The 23224-nt window shown below is 38.5% G+C and overlaps 1 protein-coding gene across 1 annotated transcript; it reads right to left on the bottom strand.

Annotated features, from left to right (window-relative positions):
* Positions 1 to 4187: 4187 nt before the first annotated feature.
* Positions 4188 to 6327, bottom strand: LOC149182965 (uncharacterized). Its single transcript, XM_089417019.1, has one exon. The coding sequence runs from the start codon at positions 5804 to 5806 to the stop codon at positions 4307 to 4309; it is 1500 nt and encodes a 499-aa protein (XP_089273145.1). The 5' UTR covers positions 5807 to 6327; the 3' UTR covers positions 4188 to 4306.
* Positions 6328 to 23224: the final 16897 nt, after the last annotated feature.

Here is a 23224-nt window from a genome sequence, read left to right as displayed (position 1 = left end):
TATTATTATTAAAATTTAATTAAATTAATTATAAATTTATGTCGAATTCAATTTTTCATACATAGTCTGAATGGTTGAGATTGACAATGTTAATACCATCCATTTTAATGGCTGACATTGAAAATGTTAGTATCGTCCATTTTTATTGATTAAACTTGAATATTCTTAATATCTCATTGTAAACTTTAACCATCATCATAAAAATTATATTAACCTAATTAATTTTGAATTAATTAAAAAGTCAGTTAACTTAATTTTGACACCTTATTTAAGTTAACTTAATTTTTAAATGTAAATAGATTATATATTCAATTCTTTACAAATACCCTTAGTTGAAATTGACAATATTAATACTATTCACTTTGTATTTATTAACTTAATTCTTGACACGTTATTTATGTTAATTTAATTTTTTTGTGTAAGTTTGGTAGTACTTCCCTTTTCTATTAATTTTCTATAAGCAGGTAGTAAAATATGTCTATCAAAATATGTTTGGTGACCTCAACCTACCTGAAGAAAATCGACTCTGTTGGCCACCGATCAGCATCAAAAGTTGTCCAAAATTTAAACAGTTTGATTCTTATCATCCAGGCTATGTTTGCTGCTATATCTACTATATACTTAATGTTTGTAAAGTAAATGCTATTCGACATAATAACAAAATTTAATTGTCTGTCTCTCTGCTTCAGTCATCTGATGATTCTACTGGAGTCGGGTCTTTCGCACTTGACCTGGGCTCTTCACTCTGCAACAGTGTCTGGATCTGCTTTTCCATTCTCTTTAAGCAGAGGTTTTGGTGATATTGCTACACTTGCACTGACTAGATTTCCTTCTGGATATATTTTAAGCTTGGTTCCTCTTGTCTATCCCCCTCTGGCTCTTCTTTGTCCTTATAAGTTATCATTGCCTTGGCCAAAAGGTTTTTCATTACCCAGTATTGTTGTATGGTCTGCCTGAATAGTGTTTGGCAACCTCGAGTATGGCCCGGGTCATTAATTATTGGCTCCCAATCTGCTATTGGGATTTCTTCATTTTCCACATTGGCATTTAACTCTGCTTCCCATGATGCTATTATTGCCTTTACTTCTGTTGGGGTTCCTACATGGTAGGCATGCATTAAATTCTACATGCTCTCCTCTCTTGTTCTTCTTCCCCTTTTTCTCTGTGGTTTGCTCGTTGATGCCTTCGAGCCCTTCATTTTCTGGTCTGTCTTCTTTCCTTCTCTTCTGCCAACTTTTCGTCCTTGTTGCCCTCCTTCTTTTACCATCTTTTCCTGCTTCCATTTCCTACGATCCCTGCACTCCTGCAGCCTTACTTGTTTCGGTTGCCAGAGCTTCAAAGACTGGAGAGCACCAAAATTAATACTACCTGTAATGTGAACCAGTAATAAATCATTAAAACCAGTAATAATTTTAATCTGCCATTCCTTTTTTATCTGAGTTTCAACATTATCGCTTCCGGTTTTCTTCTCAGCCACCCAATCGCCCCCAGATTGCAACCACTCAGTTATTGCCTCTCGCCTCAGCTCTATGCCCCCCTCGATTCCCATTCCCCGAGTTCTCCACAGGTGTCTCCCTCCTATCTTATGATCTAGCAAGCTAGGGGTTATCATACTGACTTCAGGGGAGCTGAGTTTTTTAAACCATTCCACCTCAGGGACGGACCCCCTTAGCTTTTCAAGGTTGCAGCGTCCCTAGAATGCCATCACTAACTAGTGTCCTCACTAATTTCTCTTCCTCCGACCTTGCAAAGCCCTTTTGGTCTGGAATTGTCCCTTCCCTAACCCACTTGACCTTTTTCCTGTCCCAGTGGTGTGAGTATCCCACCCGATGCCAGACTATCCTCACCAAGATTTTTTTTGCCAATTCCGGTTCCTTACTCTCTCCCCTCCCTATTCCAGGAGGCAATAGCTCCCCCGAAAGCTCACAGAGATCTCAAAGCCTTTTTTTGGCTCAATTCTACAGCGATTCCTAATGACAGGCATCCTTATTTTCACCCTAGGTTCTGGCTTCCTTCCAGGCCTCTCACAAGTCTCATATTCCCCCTCCCACCCATCCACAAATCCCATCCAATTATACTCAGACAAGAAATCAGATAGTCTTATTTTGACCAGGACCATCCAGGGCCCTCACAGGGCTCGTTTCCCCCCTCCCCACCCTTCCAGGAATACTATCAAGTCAAACCCATGCAATATTAACAAGCAATTATACTTGAATTCACAGAATTTTTCATTTCTTTCCACTGCTAAGAGACTAGACATTCTTTTCTTAACACAGAACCAACATTTTCCTATTTCATTCAACACCTCTCTCCTTATTTTCCAAACTCTCCTCCAATTGCACGACATTGTTACCATATCAACACAGAGGGGAGCTTTGATTACATACTAGTTGCTGCTAACGAATTCCAGTTGTTGGTCGTCGCACCCCTTCTCTCGGCATTCACCAGCTTCTCCATCCGCTCGTTCTCCCTCAGCCCGCTGCATGCATTCCCCTAGTTGCCTTGCCACCTTTCTTTCCCAACTGCTCACCCACCTACCTATTCTCATTACCAAGGCGCCCTCCACTTGCCGCTTTTCCATGTCCTCCTCGCCTTCCTTCATGTGAAATCCTCGGTCGAGGCGCCCACTTCCCCTCCATTTAATGTCCTCCGTCATATCCTTACAATTTCCGACTATCCTAGTCATCTCCTATTTTTCGTCTCCATTTGCTGCCTATCCTGCCCTCCTTCCACCTGTCCTTCCCTCATTCCCTCTAGCTCCCATTGCCCTACACACCCCGATCGGGGATTATGTTAACTTAATTTAGAAATGTAAATAGATTATATATTCAATTATTTACGAATACCCTTGGTTGAGATTGACAATATTAACATTATTCATTTTGTATTTATTAATTTCTCGATTAACCATAGTTACTTTAATAAATACCTTTAGGTGATTGAGATTGACAATGCTAATACTATTTATTTTGCATTTTCATTAATTTCTTTAGTTGATTGAGATTGACAATGCTAATACTATTTATTTGATATTCATTAATTTCTTAATTAAACATTGTTATTTCTATTTTGAAAAATATAAATATCTTGTTATTTAAATTATTCATTTTATATTTATTCTTTAGAGAATGTGAGTGATTGAAATTGACCATGTTAATGATGCTATCATTTTGATTGATTAATTTCTAGATTAATATTAATTATTTTTATTAATCTTGATACTATTATTTTTTTCCGAATTCACTCAAGTGTAGACTTTGCCTACAAAATTGGACTAACTTTTAATTGATTAATCTTTAGGTTAACCTTAATTTTTTTTATCACGTAATTGTGGACTTTGCATATAAAAATTAGATTAACCTAATTAATCCTAACACGTAATTTTAAACTTAAACAAAAGTGAAAAATTAGAAATTATGACGCTGTCAGATTGACCATACAACAAAACCCATGTTTAGACAGAGATTCAAGAGAAACTTCCCACGATGGTCAACCAAAAAGATTTAAGAGAAACTTCCTAGGAATAAATTTAATTAACATTCTGTTTTTTTACCATATGTCTGTTTTAACTTTGACATACTGTTTTGCTGATGCAGTATATTTACAATATGCACCATTTTAATTATTTTATTTATTTTGCAAAACTGTATTATTAGCTTTGATGAAAAAAAACACTTAAAATTTCACCATTAATCCAGAGAAAACCAGAAAGCAAAAACTTTTCCATTAATTCTAGTACACTGTTTTGCTGTAAAATAGCGTGGCAATAGGAAAAGGTCATATAGGCCTAAATACCATTAGGCGTGCATATAGTACAGGAAAGAAAGAGATGCTTCTAACATATTGTACAAACCAGCTAAAAAAGGCATTGTCATTTTCAGCTTATTCTTTGGATATGTCCCTTTCAAAGACAAAAAAAAATATGAGCAGAAGACATGGGAATCGCCAAACCTTCCTTTGAAGGGAAAACACCAGTTCTTTAAACTCCCAAAGATAAAGTTATTTCCACAAAAAAACAAAAGCCTCAATATATAAAACAAAGGAGGACATAGAAAAGCAGCATTGCAGCCTGTAACACCTTTTAAGGCTCATTTCACTGAAAACCACATATAAGACTATTAATCCCCTTGTATTTTCCAGTGGGTTTCAATAATTCAACTCAAATTTATGACCAAGGTGAAAATGTATTGACAGAGGAAACAATTTGATTCTTTAGAAGTTTACCAACTGTAAAGAAATGCCTGAAATAAATAATTCATACACAGACACAAGCTCTCTGGTGGAAGCTGGATAAATATAGCAGTAGTCATGCTTGGGCAACATATTCTGCAAGTTTCCCAATTCTTTCAGCGAGTTCTGGCGAGATTTTCTTGGCGGGCTTTTTAGTGGGATAATCGATGTTGAAAATCTCTGCAATATCCTGCGAACTCCATCCTGCTTTTCTCAGAGAATTTGACATCAAATCCGCTTTCAGTAACAGCCCTTCTAAAATTGTCTGACTGTCCAAATATATCTCTTCAGCGTCCGAGGAAGGAGAGGACGAGGCCTGAATCATGTCATTTATATCTTGTTCCTTCCAACCGCCATTTCTGAGCAGAGTTGCCAGCTCCTCTAAGTAGTCCATCAACCATCTCGGCATGCAGAAATTAGAATCACAACCACCATTATTGCATTCCCCTTCATTGGCTGAATCTAAATCTAAATCAAAATGAGCCTCTGTTTTGGAGTAAGAAAAGAATTGTTCAGGAGATGAGATGTGGGAAGAAGAATTGGACCTCTTTTCGGCCAAATCACTCCAAAATTCTATCCACCTTGGGGACTTCGAGGGCCAAGGGGAGGGCACAGCTGCTAAATTGGCGAGTAACTTGTCAGAAAGAATCTTGCCCTGGAACTGGACATTGCATTTAAATTTGGGAGAATTGTAACCGCTACTACCAAGGAATGAGTGCCTGTCAGACACAGAGATGCTCCTCCTGGGCCACTCTGAAAAACTCTTGTTGGTGTAAACAACATCACAGCATTTAGCTAAGGAATCCAGATTTCTACCCCATGCCTCAATGTTCCTGCTGGATTTGTCGTCCTCCAATTTGGCAGAAATCTGCTCAAATTCAGCCCCACTGGCTCTCCTCCTGTGAAAACCCACCGACCTATCCCTCCTCAAGCCATCATGGGCATGTCTGAAACTCTCTGAGAAATCCAAGGGCTCATGGAGACCGAAAGCCTCTCTCTCAAAGAAATCACCCAGGTCAAACCCACAGCAAAACACATCGCTCTTATAAACAAAAAACACAGGATTGCCTGCAAGATCGGGAGACGAGGGAATATAGCAATGGCCATACAAGGGAACCAAGAGAGGCACCTTTTTCAAGTTAGCCCTCGCAATTTCAACTGCGTTTTCTGTGTCCCGAGGCCTTTGACCCCAGTGCTTGCACCAGAATCGACCCTGAGCCACCTCATACGAAATCCCAGCAATGGGCAGGTTGAGTCTCATGCGCAGTTGCTGAGACCCACCCGACCTCCAATCAGGAAACCCGACTCCCGCAGGAACACCCTGCTGCAAAACAGCCCTTAAATCTGGAGGAAACGTGAATCCAAAAGCAGCTTCAATTCTCACGAATTCTTCATCTGACAGGCCCTTCTCAATGGGGACTTTGTGCTTGGTCTTCAGATGCTGAATGGCCTTCCCTGCAAAAACAGAGAAGGAATCCAGTCCCTTGTGAAGAGGCCCTGTTTTGGTAGGATTGTGGACCTTGTTAGCCCTGGCAGATAACCTCCTCAACCCTGCCACATGGGCTTGGGCATTCATGCTTTTTCAACTCCCCAAACTTCTAACCTCTCTGCCTTCCCAATTCCACCATTATAGAAAAACAAATCCTCAGGGAAAAACGAGACCAAAATTCATGTCCGTCTCAGAGCTGCTCCCCAGTGGCTAAAAGGGCTGCAAGGGCTGAGATCTGTCTGTCACAAGTACAAATACATCGGGATAGAATCAAAGATAACAATGTTGTGCCGTTGGAATGCAAGGCCCCCCATTCACAAATCCCCAAAATCAAACTGAGATCTCAAAGTTGGCACTCAGCAAATCAGCGTTCGAATCCCAACCACAAACCACACAGCATATAATACAGCCACAAAATACAAAGAAATCTACCTAAAACGCCTCCAAATCTGACTCTGAACTGCCCAATTTCGGGCTCCTATCCGTTGGCAAGCCTCCAAATACACAGAACTGGAGAACTGACTACACCTCTCCCAGTATCTTCCAAACGACAGCGATGGAACGCTGTCTCTCGCGCCCCTCAGTACAATCAATACGATCTGCCTCTTCATTTAGACATCAGGCTCGGGCCTCGGCACCAGGTCCGGCCTCCCCGGCGTTTTGCGCAACTGACACGTGTCCCTCGGCAGACGTGGATGCCTCTGCCGTGTCACGGCCTTCAGAACGGTTCCCCACCGACCATCCGTTGCCACACGGCGGTGGTGGTGATGGTAAGGAGTGTGAACGGGTGAAAGAGAATGATGACGTCATCATATAAAGACATGCATCATTGGCCTCTCGAGATCTCCGTGCATGATGGTGCAGGGGGTGGGCCCACCGCCCACGCCCGACCCCGTCCCCAGAAAACGTCTGCAACTTTCAGCATATTTTCGCCGAAACGAGAAAGCAAAAGCAAAAGCAACCCTGTTGTTCTCACCGCCTCAAAATAACTAAACCGCCTTACTTAAAATATTTGACCTAGGGCTTAGGGCAGTTGGGTCCGGACCCCTAGGTCAACAAAGGCAGATGTTTCCTCTGGACCCAATCCCTATGCTTAATGTTCCTTTCCCAAAGGAGTATTAGGTATAATAGTTTTTCTGGAATCAATAAATACCCTTCCCATGTAGTGTTAAGTGTTATATAGTTACACATTAATATCGCCTAATTTAATCTACTTCAAATCTAATGGTGTATAGTAATATGATTATTTATTGTGTTTTTACATGATAGTGTTATATCTTAAATTGACTATTCATTTCAAGTAAGCCATGGATTTAAAAGTGAAAATCCTATCATTTTTGGAAGTAAAAGCATGTCATTTTAATTTATTTTTTATAATATTAAAGTTTATATTTCATTTTGAGTATTTGTGCATTATTTACTTGTATTTTTCATCATTCATGAAACATTTATAATAAAAAAAAAAATTAGTGGAAAAGAAACTTTTTATTCATCAATAAGAATATATATATTTACTATTTTGACCACTTTTTTATGGTCTCATTAATTTTTTTATGCCTCTCATTTTCTAAACAATTAATGCTTTCATGTTTCTACCAATATTATGATAACATATCATGAGGGAGATAATAATTTTTCCCATCCTACAACAACAACATTCATGTTTCTATCAATATTATCATAACATATCATTATATCATGAGGGAGATAATAATGTTTCCCATCCTATGACAACAACAACAACAAAAAAACATTTTATGTTTCTACCAATATTATCATAACATATCATGAGGGAGATAATAATTTTTCTCATCCTATGACTACAAAAACAAAAAACATATCATGTTTCTACCAATATTATCATAACATATCATGAGGGAGATAATAATTTTTCCCATCTTATGAGTGACTACAAAAAAAAACATGTATCCTTGTCTTTTACAAAAATAGTGGGAAAATTTTGCAACAAAGAAACAAAATATATGAGTCATTTTTTCATGTTAAGGAAATAAACAAAAGAAATTGTGAGGTAAATATTATGCATGAATGACCATCTAGTCATATTCCACGTCATTTGATAGATATGAGATGAGAAAGGTCCCAACCAGAAGTTCTAATGCATCTTTTGAGAGACCATCTGCAATAGAGTTTAATTCGCGCAAAATATGTGTGAATGATACCCAATCAAAGGATGTTGCTTCTTTTGTGTGTTGGAGAATTGTTTGCAAGAAGATATTTCCAATTTGTATTTTGTTGTTGGCCTAATCTACGACTACCTTCGAGTCCCCCATAACCTACATTTTTTTGACATTTTTTAAGGAGGAAATTAGCAAAAGAGTGTGCAACACGAGGAACTCTGAACGATTGTTTGTGCCTCACCTAGGTGCATATCTAACATGTACATAATGTGATTGTGTGAGGAAGAGGATTGTGCCAACCCCACACCTGCTTGGGTGGCCTTGTGTTGCACCATCAAAAAAGCCCCATGGAGTGCCTGGAGTGAGGGGAGGCATTACAGGGACACATATGTTTTGGGCCTTTTGCTCCACTTTGTGTTCAATACATTGTTTAATTACTAGGTCTGTCATAACCTCCACTAGAATGTATCGATCCGAGAAGATGGCCAAATTCCAAGCCCACGAGATATAGTTTATTAGAATGCATGGGATGCCTTCAAAGGATGATGTATCCTTGTTATCCAACCATGGTTTTGAGGAAGTCCACCACACATGTGGCTATCTAAGAGCCTTTTGTTCTAGTTCTTTCAATGTTCTATTAAAAACCTACATTTTGGATACATAAGAGATTAATACACATAGATGATAGTAGTTGGGTCCTACTCATCCCCCATTCATAAGGTTGTCCCAAGTTAACAATTTGTTTTTTATGGCCAGCTAGAGAGTAATTTTGCATTTTAAAGGTGCAAGGAGTTTCCATAGCTAGCTCCACAACCATTGTGTATCACCAATGAAAAGTGATTCAATGTGTGATTCATATCCCAATTTTGTAGTGAGGTTCCCATTCCTGGGATTTTTTTACCATACCAAGTCATCCTTGGTATACTCCCCGAGTTTCATGAAGTTTTGAACAAGGAAGTTTACATAGGAGTCCCAATCCTTAGTATCTTGACCCAAGAGACCTAAGTCGGAGGTTCATTTCTATCTCGTGCACCCTCATTCCTAAGGGTTTTGTGCTTTAACATCGAAGAGGACATAACATCATTTTCTATTAAGGCACTTAATAAGGTTGTTTGGTAGTTGGAAAGAATCTTCAAAACCCACCCAAGGTTCTAGACCCAATTTTACACTCAAATAGTTTCCAATGTGCCATATGAACCAATTTCCAATAAGTGGGAAGGTTAGAACAAAAGCATTCCAAACATCTGAGCCTTTTGATGATTTCCTTGGCTGGAAGATCTAGTCCACAAATGAAAAGAGTGGGAGGTTTCACCCCTTAATGAGGTGTTCTACACCAATTGCCAAAGATTGTGAGTTTTCGATGCTTTGTTGAAAAGAAATGTATTTTTGAAAACCCACCCTCCTAGTTTTTGGATGTGCTAATTTGACCCATTTTACCAAGGGGATGCCTCCTCATTTGCTTCCATAACAGAGAAAAATGAATTTTTTTTTGTTTTTTGTTTTATAATTCCCTTGGGGACATATGTGATGGAGCACTAATAGACTAGAATGATTTCAAGGACAACCTTGATCAAGATGACTCTTCACCCTCTAGAGAGGAATTTATTAACCCAACAAGAGATTTTGGTTTAATTTTTTTGAAATAGCCAAAGATAATAATAAAAAATTGTAACCTATGGGTTTTAGGTGGAAACACAAATATTTAAAACCTTTTTCTATAGATAAGAGGGGGAAGGGAAAGGATTGACACATTGTGGCAAGGTCAGTGTCACAAAGGAGGTGGGGAATGAGGCAATATATCTGGTTATCAAGCAACATGCTAGTTGCAAAGCTGAAGAGGGAGAGAATGGAATTTAGATTAGAGATTCCCTCTTGTGATCCATCCAAGAATATAAGAATGTCATCAACGAAGAGGAAGAGGGAGATACATAGGTTTTGGGCCACTTCTACGACTCTAAAAGTGTTCCTAGAGATTGACTCATGTAGAAGCTTGCTCAAGAACTTAGTGATCAAAAGGAAGAGAAGGGGCAAGGGGGACAATCTTGGTGAAGTCCTTGGTAGATATTGAAGAAGGGAGATATGAATCCATTTATGAGGATAAGTAGGGATGCATATTGTAAGCATCCCTTAATCCAATTGTTTGACTTTAGTCCCATGCCTATATTTATGAGAACTATCCTCAAGAAGGTCTAGCTGACTCTTTTGAAGGCTTTTGAGAGGTCAATTTTGAGGGTAAGGGTGTTGAGCTTGTTTGATTTGATGGAGTGCAAGGCTTCTTACGTGACAGAGACTGCATCATGGATTTGTCAATCGTTTAGGAAGCCAAATTGTTCCTCTAAGATATGTCATTGAATATTGGCTTTATGTGGCATGTTATAACCTTTGAGACTATCTTATAGATAACATTGTAATAGGAGATAGGTTTTAAGTCTTCAAAAGAGGCCCCATCATGTTTCTTTGGAATGAGGGTGAGAAAGCTTGAATTTAGGGCTCCCAACACTTTCCCCAAGTGTTGGAATTCCTATACAACTTTTAGGATAACACTCTTGATGAAATCATAGAAGTGCATATAAAATTAAACAAGAAATCCATGAGGGCCTAGGGCTCTTCCCATGTTATATGGAGAAGATGGCTTATATGATTTCATTTTCTATTACATCTTCCTCTGGAGCTTGGTTCATATCCTCACCAATTGTAGATTCTATTTTTTATTCCACCCCAAGTATTTCCTAGATAGGGCACCCCTCTAGTTCTTTATATATATTTGAAAGTGTCTGACTCCTTCTTGACCTTTGTTAATGAAGGTGTGGGCCAAAGTGCCATATTCATTCTGAATTTCCCAAATGGATTTTTTTCTTCTAGATATGATGTAAATTTTTGAAGGAACTTAGTCTTTTTGTCCCCTTCTTTTATCCAAATGGCCTTATTTTTAAGTCTCCATTCTATTTATTCTTTTTTGAGCGGTTTCCCTCTCTCAAATTCCAAATATCTAAGGGAGACAAGGCTCTATTGAGTGAAAAATCCACCAGGATCATTGTAAAGAGAGCTTATGTCTATTTCAATTACCTTTACATGAGCTTTCTATTTCTCCTTGTAGTTCATAGACCAAATTTTGGTGGCTTTTTTTGGTGTAGCGATATTCCTCGTGAAGTGTACCATATAGGAATCAAGATGAGAGAGGTGTAGACAAATCTAGGAATATTGCATCAACTACTTTAAGCCTTCCTAAGAGAACTAGAAGTGATTGAAACAGAGAGGGAGGGGAGGTTTTTCTAGATCAAAAAATAAATAGAGGAGGACATGGATATTTTTAGAAAGTTTGTCTATAAGGATATAGGACTAGGAGATGGTTTGAGAGTTGAGAATGTCTTGGGAAACTGAAAAATGGTCAAGTTTTTTAGAAATTGCATTGTCTGAGGTGCGAAAGTTCTGCCAAGTGGGGGTGATATTGATAGGATTTATATCAATGAGATGTATACAGTTGAAAAGAAAGGAGAAATAATCACAGAGGGGGTCAATTCTAGGGGAGGCTCCCTACACCTCCCTAAGGGAGAGAGTAAGATTGAGGTTCTCTTCAGTGATGGTGTAGGGCTCTGAGAAAGCACCAAAACAAGAAAATTTGTCCTAAAAGGAGGTTTTGTCTATATTTGGACCATATATGCTTAGTATTTTCAAATTGGTCTCGAGTTCCTTACATTCCAAGCAAACATATATAGTATATTTTTAAAAACAGGAGTCTAGGGCTATGAAATTTGGACTCCATCTTGTCAATAGTTTGTCGTAGAGGCCTATAGTGTCAATGGTTGAGAAGGACCAATGTTTTAAAAAAGGTTGGATGGATCAATGAGATCTAGTCCCAATGAACATAGTTTCTTGTAAGAGGATGATGTTGGGGTTGTGGGACTGAATGAGACTTTTGAGTGTGGTTATTTTATGGACTCCCCATAGCTCTCTAATGTTATAGGATAAAATAATCACAGAGGGGAGGATTTTAGGAGTAAATTTTCTCCAAGGGCCATATTAATCATGGATTGTTTTCCTTTGCTTATGTCCAAAACTACTTTCTGTTAGGCTTTATGTAATTTTGACTTTTACCCAACATGACTAGTGAAGATTGGATTGAGGGAAAGACTGCCCTAAGAGGATTAGCATCATGGAAGAAAGTACAGGAGCATAGGTCATAAGGGGGTCTATGAGAGGTAGAGGAAGAGGAGTATTTCAGGGAAGTTAGCATGGTTGGGGCCACTTTTGGGGGGGTTTGGGGGGGAACGAAGGTTAGAGGGTTTGGGAGAGGGGGAGAGGGAGGGGGAGAGGAGGAAAGAGATGTGGAGGAAAGGACCAAAGACACTATGGTGCTAGGGATAAAAAATCTAAAAGGAGGGAAAGGTTGGACCCCACACGCCCGATGGGGTGACGAGGTGGGCCTGCCTTGCATCAAATTATATATAAGCTGTGGAATTAATGTGTACATTGAATGATGCACACTATACACACACACACACACACACACACACACACACACATATATATAGATACACACACACACATTAGGTTTTGTGTGTATTACATATGAAGGTTAGTGATGAGTGGCGTTATGGCTATTCCATCGGGGTTCAGACCCCTAACCCCTGATGAGGCGATGTGGTGGGTTTTTCCTGACTCATACCTTCAATCGCATATTCTAATATTACTTCATTATAGCTCTCCATTGATGGTGTGTGTTGTAAACATTGGTGAAGTGCACATATTGCATTATATATAGCATTGGGTGCATTATTAAGGCTCCTCTATGGTACCTTATTAAACTTTAGGTGCATCATGAATTGATGTACAAATATTTTGAAGTTTCAAAATATGAGAGAATGATGCACATTATATATGTATGGGTGAACCATCCATGGTACATTTTATATGTACACCAATGCATGACTTCACTAAGAACACCTATACACTTTTCATACTATGGTGACCACAACGTAAATGGGACAAACAACTCTATCGGCCACTTCAACGAACCTTCATTCCAAACATCCACAAGATTATATGTAAACAACTTTTTCCTTGTGAGGATTTTACATAGGAGAATAGGTTGGACAAGTGAGGTGAATGGGAAGAGGTATGGGTTATATAATAGGATGGAAAATTTGTTGTGTAAGAATAAAATTATTAATGTTAAGCAACGCGTAAGTTTATTAAAATGAGATTAAAATTTTTAATAATGAGTATTTCAATATTAATGAGATAATTTTGTCACGGGTAGTATATGATATTTATATGGCCTATCGTATTAAGTATTATTAATAATATAAATGGTATTAGGCACATTAGGTTTATGTATTTGGAATATTAAAAAAATCCATTAAATCCATTCAATTGACTATGATGGTAATATTTACAGATTATTTATTGGGATTTTAATTAAGACATTGGTATCTTATTGTTGGTGGCGTTATTGTTAGTGGTGTTGTAGTCAATATTTAATGTTAAAGAAGAGTTCGGATAACACAACTAAATTTGACACATTATTATAAGAATGTGAAATTAACTATGGCGCCTCTTAGAAAAATATGTTGTGTATAGTATGTAATGATATTAATATAAATATATATTATTATAGGTAAATGTGACTTGGCTAGTGCATTAGACCATTGGTTCATGTGGCAGTGCCATGTGGACGCACCCAACAACCATATTATTTCTACGTGGCACGTTAATGATGGCAGGGCTAATATTAATAGAGCAAGATCTTTTTTAAGAATAATTTTCTATCCAAGACACTGAACAATGAAATAATTGTTATCGGAAAGCTCTCATTGAGCTAGACACAGTGACAACATTATTATCTAATTCCGCAAATTATTAGATAATGGCATTTTTCCATGTCCCCATTTTCTTTTCAAACATTAAAAATCCGATTCAAGATGTTAGTAACACCTTTCATAACCCATAATCTAATAAGGGGGTGGTAGATAGTGTTACAAAGTGGTATCAGAGCCCAAGTTCAACACTTGTACTGAATGGGCCTTGAAGAGGTAAAGTTTAGATCTTGATTAAAGCTGAGGTCCGGAATTGGACTAGAAGAAACTCTTAGACTAAATATAAAATGAAATTTATGCATATGCATACTTCCTTTGTTCATATACAAATACTAGGCTAAAAATATGTTTACATGTTTTGTTATTTGTCCTTGACTAGCTTGAAATCTGATTTAGTGAACAATTACATCATGCATAATACATATAGATTAGTTATGGTAAAATGGATTTCAGTTGGAGGATGAATAAGTAGCTTGGTCTATGCTCACACAAACAAAGACAATGTTGATATACCAGGACAACTGTCACATGAGGGTATCCATCAGAGTCACAACAATCACACAATGGTGTTCACTAGAGTAGTGATACTTTTCTTAAACCAAGATTGAATGGAACTTGAATAAGAAAAAATATTTTGAAAATTTATGTGTATGTTGATTTTGAACTTACAAATTTCTTTATCTTTACATAGCTCTTTGTTACATGTAGCTTACATGGGTGTTAGATGTAACACCAGATTAGCATGCTGTAGATCACCATGCTTACTATTGCCATGACAAGGTAACAACTTAATGTGTTATGTTTGAGATAAATAACACTTGTGTGCGTGTGCCACTCAATCAGTTAGTCAGTTAAGTAAGAAGTATATTGTTGTAGCTACTACAAACCCCCTCCAAAAATTTTCCCATGCCTTGATTTTGGAGCCTACTTTTTGCCCATAAGGACCCATCTTTTATTGTTGTCAAGTATTCTTTCTCATTTTGAAGACTTCTCTTTGCATGTAGTTCTTGTGAAGACTTGATTTGACTTTAACTGAGCATTTTTTGACACTAGCCATCTCCTGCCTTGATCTTGCACCTATTGTCAGTCTTCCCTCTTGGAACTACACAATCCACTGTCTCTGGAAACTATGCTAGGCCTTGAGGATTAGAACTGTGCAGTTTGGAAAGACATGCAATCCTTGAGCACAAAAAATGTGTTGAGCATTCTCCTCCTATCAGAAACTGTGCAATTTACTGAGGCAGTGAACAACACAATTCCCTGTTGTTGGGAATTACGCAGTCCTTTCTACCAATATGAATGGGTAGTTTCCTGTAAAAAGATAGGTTTCCATCCCTAGAAAATAGGGAGTGCATAATTAATGTCTGGAAAGTGGCACAAAGTTGTTAATCTTGATCTTAAGATAAGTGTCACTTTTTCCTTGATTTTAGGCATGTGCGTCATAAACCCTAACCCAACTAGATGTATATAGAATATGACTTTAGAGCTCATTTTCACACTCTATCTTGGAGCTCTAGTCTTCCCAATGATATCAAGGAGCTTTCAACTGAGTTTGCAACGCTTTTTTAGATAAGTTTTGCATGTGTCGCCTTTTGTTGTTTTTTTTGTCGCTTTTGATTTTATGAGTGATTTTTTGCTTATTTATTTTCATAGTAGTTGTATATTTAACTATTATTAGCTTGTACAAGTGTTGGTTCAGTCTGTCATTCACATTTTACAAGTGTCACATCTAATTATTGCTTTTTCCTACCAAAAGTCGTCATTGCTAGGTCATTTTGCAGATGTTCGTTTTTCCTTTTGCATGCTTGTTTCCAACACTTAGCTTTCACTGTTCTAAATTCCCCTCAACAGGATCTATATTCATTCCTACCCGAACACTCAAATCTGATACTTTTCTCTTTCCTTCCTAGGTAGATCTGAGCAAACTTGGCCAACAATTTCTCTTCCCAACTATACAGTTCTCATTCTCAAGGCTCAAGCTTCATGATTGGCACAATGTGCAATCATTGGTTGGCCCAATTGCACATTATGTAGTTCTAGGCCTTAAGCCTCATCCCTAGCCATTGGGACCACGTAATGCGTAGTATCCTCCCTCAACCTGCCTAGTTGAGACTATGCATTGCGCGGTCTCAAGCCTCAAGCTTTCCCCTTGCCTACTAAGGCTGCATACTGCACAGTTCATAAGCCTAGACTATCACCTTCAACCCATAAATTACACAATCCTTCTCCCCAGTTACTGAGTTGTTACTTTGATCTTACTGAACAAAATAATTTTCTTAAGCTAATTTGTATTCGCCATGAGTGCATCTTGTGATACAGGTACTGCATCTTTTTGAGCTTATCTCTCTTTGATAAGTTTTTGTCATCATGCCTCCAAAGAGATTGCCTCAAAAGACACCACAGAGAGAAGCTTCAGTGAAGTAGTTGAGAGTACCCATATCACAATGTTTGTTCTATTAGACACTTAACTCTTCATTGAGAAAGATTCAGATATCATATGGCACATAGTTACAAAATATGCATTCACACCAACCAATTATAAAGCAAATGTTGAAGCCAAACATGTTTATATAAATGTCTAGAAGTCAAGTTTGCATAAGATTGCATGTAGGTTCCTGGTCTTCCCTTGTTTAGACATTATCAAGTGGATTTTACCACACATAGATGCAAAGAGCATGATCCTCAGCAGTGTTATTGGACAAAGGCTTGCCTCATTCATGGCACATGAATTTTAGTTGATGTATCATTTTCCCTTGCCAGAAGCATACATGGATTCTCACTTTTATGCAGTTACCATTTACCCAAGCACTAAATATGTCATCAAAGGTTGGGTGAAAGAGCCATCCAAATTCCGCTAGACACCCAACAATACATATAAGACCAAATATCTCAGAAAATAAGTCCAATAATTAATAGTTCTATGCTTTTGAATCTATGGTCAAAAGAGTACTGATACTTTCACGAAGGCTGGCCATATTTGCTACATCAGATTGTGAATGAAGGGAAATCATTTAATGTTGGGTGTGGAGCCTGATTATTTTCTATATTCAAAGGTTTCAGCTGGATGTATACCGCAGGAAGACTGTACACCCCTCCCCGCGAGGGTCCGGGGGCCAGCGGTCCCCCAGCGGGGGTTCGGGGGCAGCGCCGCCAAAGCTAAAAAATAGATGTAAAATTGCCTTGTAAAAGTCTAGTAATTTCTAGTCAATCTGGGTCGTTCATTAGACAGATGATCTGACAGCAGAAGTTATGTTTAATTTAGGGTTTTTTGCCCTAGAAGGCAACCCCTCACTATATATGAGGGAATTGTATTGTGTCTATGCATATCTGTATTCTGAGTGAGGAAGAGAGAGGAGATTGAGAGAAAAGAGGGTGTTACAACAGATTTGTTGTAGGTTGTATCTCTTTAGTTTGCTGGATAATATAAAAGGAAGGACTATTTGTTTCTCTATGGACGTAGCCCAAATTGGGTGAACCACGTATATATGTGTCTCTCTTGTTTTATGTGTTTTCTATGTTTATATTTTTGCAATATTTTATGTGTTCCATTGCTCTGTAATATATAATTTTCTAACAACTGGTATTAGAGCCGAAGGTCTATTTGGCTGATAAACTCATAGAAGAGAAGGGTTCCTAGTTCAAGTGGGAGCAATGGCGGAAGATGGTAGGTTTAGGGTCGAAAAATTCAACAACCAAAACTACCAGCTGTGGAAGATGCAGATGGAAGATTATCTGTATCAGAGAGATTTGTACCTACCATTGAGCAGAAAGACAAAGAAGCTGACGAGTATGACAGACACAGAATGTGATATTCTAGACAGAAAGGCACTTGGAACAATACGGCTTTGCCTAGCGGCGTCGGTAGCGTTTAATATTTCAAAAGAAACGACAACACAAGGTTTAATGTTGGCATTGGCCAAACTATATGAAAAACCCTCGGCCTCAAATAAGGTATTTCTTATGAAGCGTTTATTTAATATGAAGATATAAGAAGGTGGTTCTGTTGTAGATAATTTAAATGATTTTAATACAGTTACAAGTCAGTTAAGTTCTGTAGGGGTAAATTTTTTATGATGAAGCTAAGGCTCTGTTATTTCTGTGCTCATTGCCAAAAAGTTGGAATGGTTTAGTTATGGCCGCTAGTAACTTTGTCTTTGGATCTAGTACTTTAAAGTTTGATGATGTTGTCGGTGCAATCCTTAGCGAGGAAATGTGACGGAAAAGCTCCGGTGAGACATCAGGTAATGCTTTGACTGCAGAGACTAGGGGAAGAAAAATGGAAAGAGGAAAGAGCCTAGGATATCGCAGTAAGTCAAGAAAAGGCAGATCCAAGTCCAGATCGGGGATAGTGTGCTGGAAATGCGGGAAGAAAGGACACTTGAAGAAAGACTACAAGTCTCAGAAGGGAAAAGAAGGAGATGCGCAACAAGAAACTAATCATGAAGCGAATGTAACAGGTGATGTGTTGCAAGATGCTTTGATTCTTTCATTAGAAAATATTATTGATGCCTGGGTGATAGATTCAAGGGCCTCATTCCATGCCACACCTAATAAGAAACATTTTCATGATTATGTTCAAGGAGATTTTGAACAAGTTCGATTGGGTGATGATAAACCCTGTAAAATCATTGGAAGGAGTACAATTTTCATAAAACAACAAAATGGATATTAGTGGCTATTGAAGAAAGTAAGGTGTGTTCCAGATCTGAAGAAAAATCTGATTTCAACAAGGAAATTGAGAGGTGAAGGTTGCGTGAGTACTTTCACAGATAAAACCTGGAAGGTCACTAAAGGATCCCTGGTAATAGCGAAAGGAGGAAAGGTTAGTACATTGTATTTATGCAATGGTATTTCTAATTCTGTTAATGCTTTAACCTCTACAAGAGAAGATACGGCATTGTGGCATCATAGGCTCGGGCACATGAGTGAGAAGGGGATGCAGATTCTTCACTCAATAAATTTGTTACCAGGTTTGAAGCATGTTGATTTAAAATTCTGAGAATTGTGTTTATAGAAAACAGAAGAGAGTCAAATTCCTTAGAGTTGGGAAAGAAAAGAAGAGCGAAAAATTAGAGCTTGTGCATACAGATGTATGGGGACCTGCTCAGGTACCATCTCTTGGTGGCTCTCGTTATTATGTTACTTTTATTGATGATGCAACCAGAAAAACCTGGATTTATTTTATTCGAAATAAATCTGATGTATTTGATACTTTCAAGAAATGGAAAGCTTTGGTTGAAAATGAGACAGGGAAAAGGTTGAAGTGTCTCAGATCAAATAATGGAGGTGAATATTGCAGCAAAGAGTTTGATAGGTACTATTCAAAGAATGGAATTCACAGAGAGAAGACAATTCCAGGAACACCACAAGAAAATGGTGTGTTAGAAAGGATGAATAGGACAATCATGGAGCGTGCAAGGTGCATGAGATTGCATGCAAGATTGCCTTTACAATTTTGGGTAGATGCTATAGATACTACTGTTTATCTAATAAACAGAGGGCCTTCAAGTTCCTTGGATGGTGGTATTCTAGAGGAGGCATGGACAGGTAAAAAGGTAAACTACTCATTTTTAAAGATTTTTGGTTGTGAAGCCTTTGTCCACATTAACAAAGAAAATAGAGCAAAGCTTGAGGCAAAATCAAAGAAATGTACCTTTATCAGATATGGTGTTAATGATTTTGGTTATCACTTATATGATTATGAAAATCACAAAATCATTAGGAGCTGAGATGTAATATTCAATGAAAAGGTCTTGTATAAGAGTTAGTTATAGGAAAAGAAACAAGAAAAAGAAAATAGAGAATACACAGTGCTTGACGACATCACAGGAAAAGTGATGGTGCCTGAAAAACATAATGATCAACAGCCAGAACAACAACCAAAATAGCAACAAGCACTTCAAATACCTGAAAGTGGTGTTAGAAGATTTAGCAGGATAAGTAGACCCCATGAACGATACTCTCCTTCATTATATTATGTATTGTTGACTGATTCTAGTGAACTAGAATGTTATGAAGAAACAGTGCAGGTAGAAACTAGGAAGAAGTGGGAGCAAGCCATGAAAGAAGAGATGGACTCCTTAGCACATAACCAGACTTGGGACTTAGTCAGGTTGTCTATAGGTAAAACATCATTGCAGAATAAATGGGTTTACAGGCTGAAGGAAGAAGATGGAGGAAAACAGAGGTACAAAGCTATACTTGTGGTGAAGGGGTTTACACAGAAGAAAGGTATTGATTTTGATGAAATATTTTCTCCTGTTGTTAAAATGACTTCAATCAGAACTATTTTAAATCTAGTAGCAACTGAAGATTTGCATCTTGAGCAGTTAGATGTAAAGACATCCTTTCTCCATGGGAATTTGGAGGAAGAGATATATATGCAGCAGCCACAAGGATATGAGGTAAAAGGGAAGGAGAAACTAGTGTGCAGGTTGAAGAAGAGCTTGTATGGCTTAAAACAAGCTCCAAGGCGGTGGTATCTAAAATTTGACAGGTTTATGTCTGAACAAGGTTATACTAGATGTCACTTTAATCATTGTGTTTATCTCAAAAGGAAAAATGATGGTAGCTATATTATATTGTTATTGTATGTAGATGACATGCTTGTTGCAGGTTCTAACATGCAGGAAATAAATGTGCCCAAAAGGAAATTGGCAAACTCATTTGCAATGAAGGATTTGGGTGCTACAAAACAAATCCTTGGTATGAGAATAACTAGAGACAGGAAGAATCGCAAATTAACATTGTCTCAAAGTGAGTACATAGAAAAGGTGTTGAAAAGGTTTAATATGCAGAATGCAAAACCAATTAGTATACCTTTGGCTAGCCATTTCAAATTAAGTAAGGAGGCATGTCCCAAGACTCAGGAAGAAATGGTTCATATGTCTAAAGTTTCATATGCATCAGCAGTTGGAAGCTTAATGTATGCAATGGTCTGCACAAGGCCTAATATTGCACATGCAGTGGGAGTTGTAAGCAGGTACATGAACAATCCAGGAAAAGAACATTGGATGGTAGTGAAGTGGATTCTCAGGTATTTGAGAGGTACCACAAATCAAGCATTATGCTTTGGTGGTTCAAACATTGCTCTACAAGGATATGTTGATGCAGATATGGCAGGTGATAGAGATAACAAGAGGAGCACAACAGGGTATGTGTTTACTGTAGGTGGAACAACTATCAGTTGGGTTTCAAAAATCCAAAGTGTTGTTGCACTTTCAACAACAAAAGCAGAGTATGTTGCTGCTACAGAGGCTAGTAAAGAAATGATTTGGTTACAAAGGTTTCTGGATGAATTGGGTAAGAAGCAGGAGTTGGGAAAGTTATACAGTGACAGCCAGAGTGCCATACATCTTGCAAAGAACTCTGCATCAAGTGCCATTTCATACAGTCAGCATTGGAAGATGGATAGTTGAAGCTGGAAAAGATACACACTAGCCAGAATCCTGCAGATATGCTAACAAAAGTTGTAACCAAGGAGAAACTGATAATCTGCTTGTAGAAATTTTGAATAATAAACACATATTCAACAAAGATTATCCCGATTATACACTATTGCGGAATACATGCATAATACATAACCTCCTCTACGTTGATCATCAATTTTCAGAAGCAGAAACAATAACATGCGCACATAGAAGCATCAATCACACATATCAACACAGTATTTTCCCGAGGAAAGCATCTCGCTAAAAACCCCAACTATCTGTATATTATATTGATTGAGAACATGTAACAATACATAGTAAAATACTCCTCACAAGTATCCAGTACTATCTCCACCTGTTAGACACAATACAGCTCAGATCTGATCTCCAAATCTCCCTCGCTGCTTTGCTTGCCTCCACTGCACAATCCTGCGAGAGAATGAATTGAGAATGGCTGAACCAAACTCGTATTTACCTTGTGAAAGTCACCCACACTGGAAATCACGTGAGCACAAGCTATATTTCACTTCGTATTGGCCCACACTACATAGAGATCATTGGCATAACTCAATCCCATGCATGTGCAAAATCTCATGCACAACTGGTAGCAATCTCAACCTCTAACACCTGTCTCCACTGAACTGTACATGCACTGAGTTAACTGATGTATTCTTCAGTTGCATTATGAGTTAATAATTAGTGAATTAATTAATAACTAATTCACACACCTCATCACTTAGTCTATTGATCAGTTAGACTAAATACAACTAGTTCAACTAAGTCAAACTGAACACAACTCCATTAACTCCTCATCCAACTCTACAGAACTCAACCACATGAGTTCTAACTGATGTCCTACATGCAATAGCTCAAATAAAACATAATAAAATGTATTTCCTTCTGACAGCTACATGTGCCACAGCTGTAGGTCAAACTGAAGTGCTCCAAGAGAATAAGATCAAGTTTATAATCCAAATATTATTATGAGACAATAATATTTGACTTTTCTATTTTTGGCAACCAGTCTAAAAATAGACTTTGATCACTCCTGCTGTGATCACTCCTGCTGTGATCACCCCTGCTATGATCACCCCTGCTGTGATCACTCCTGCTGTGATCACTCTTGCTGTGATCCAAAAATAGACTTTGCGCCATAGTTTGCCTGCGGGCCCACTTAGTGAAGGCGACTCCTTTCCACTAAGCTCCATCATCTTGTTGCAATCTCAACAAGCATTTCTTGTTGCACACTTTTCAACACTCCCTCTCAATAAGAAAGGCTTCCTCTCAAACCCGGTCCTGTAACTCTGGAATGTTCTACATGCAACACATCTGCCCGATCCACTTTGCTCCAACAACACTTAGAACAAAAACACTCCCAACTGACCACTCTGTTGGGCTAGGAACATACTCTGATGTTGAAGCTCTACCTGCTACTGACAAGTGCTCCCTATCTGACATCTACGCTACTGCAACATCTTCATGCATCTCGCACCATTGCACACCTCTCTGTGCCACCTAGCACTGTGCAAAACACTTGTGCCTCTCGCATTGCTACAGCCTGCATGCTATGCGCTGTCCTGGGATTCCCTGCACTGTCGCTCTCTCTATCGTTCCATCCACATCTATCTCTACCCAATCAATCAATTCCTGCTACTCCACATCAGGGCTCCCATAGCAAGGTCTCATCCAAGAGGTTGGGTACCTCAAGGATCCTGCCCCTCCTCCTTGGGACGATCAATCCACATCACCCCACCTCCTACCTAGAGGTATGGCTGCATGCGATCCCTCTGCCCACCTAGATCGAAGTTTCCCCCTACTGGAGGTCTCTGCATGAGTAGATGTCTCTACTCGATCTCCTCTCAGCTCCCCCTGTTGTGGTTGATCCACAACCTCCTGAAGCTGTTGCACCAATCGTGGCTCCTCCACAATCGTCTGAGACTTCTTCTGGCTCTGCATGTTGAGAGGTAATATACGCTCCCTCTCAACCACCAAGTCTCCATCAGTTGCCTCGCTGCTCAAGGCTTTGCATGCATCTTGAACCTCAAGAGCATACAGGTTCTTGACCCGTGAACCAATCTGCTTCACCTGTCTAGTGATGATGTGTCTAAGGAAAACCTTTCC

The sequence above is a fragment of the Pinus tabuliformis genome, chromosome 3_2 (genome assembly GCF_031772625.1).
Source record: "Pinus tabuliformis cultivar Carrire ecotype Pingquan chromosome 3_2, CPIR1, whole genome shotgun sequence".
Classification (NCBI taxonomy): domain Eukaryota; kingdom Viridiplantae; phylum Streptophyta; class Pinopsida; order Pinales; family Pinaceae; genus Pinus; species Pinus tabuliformis.
The sequence above is the reverse complement of the archived record's forward strand: the minus strand, read 5'-3'. Positions and strand labels throughout refer to the sequence as shown.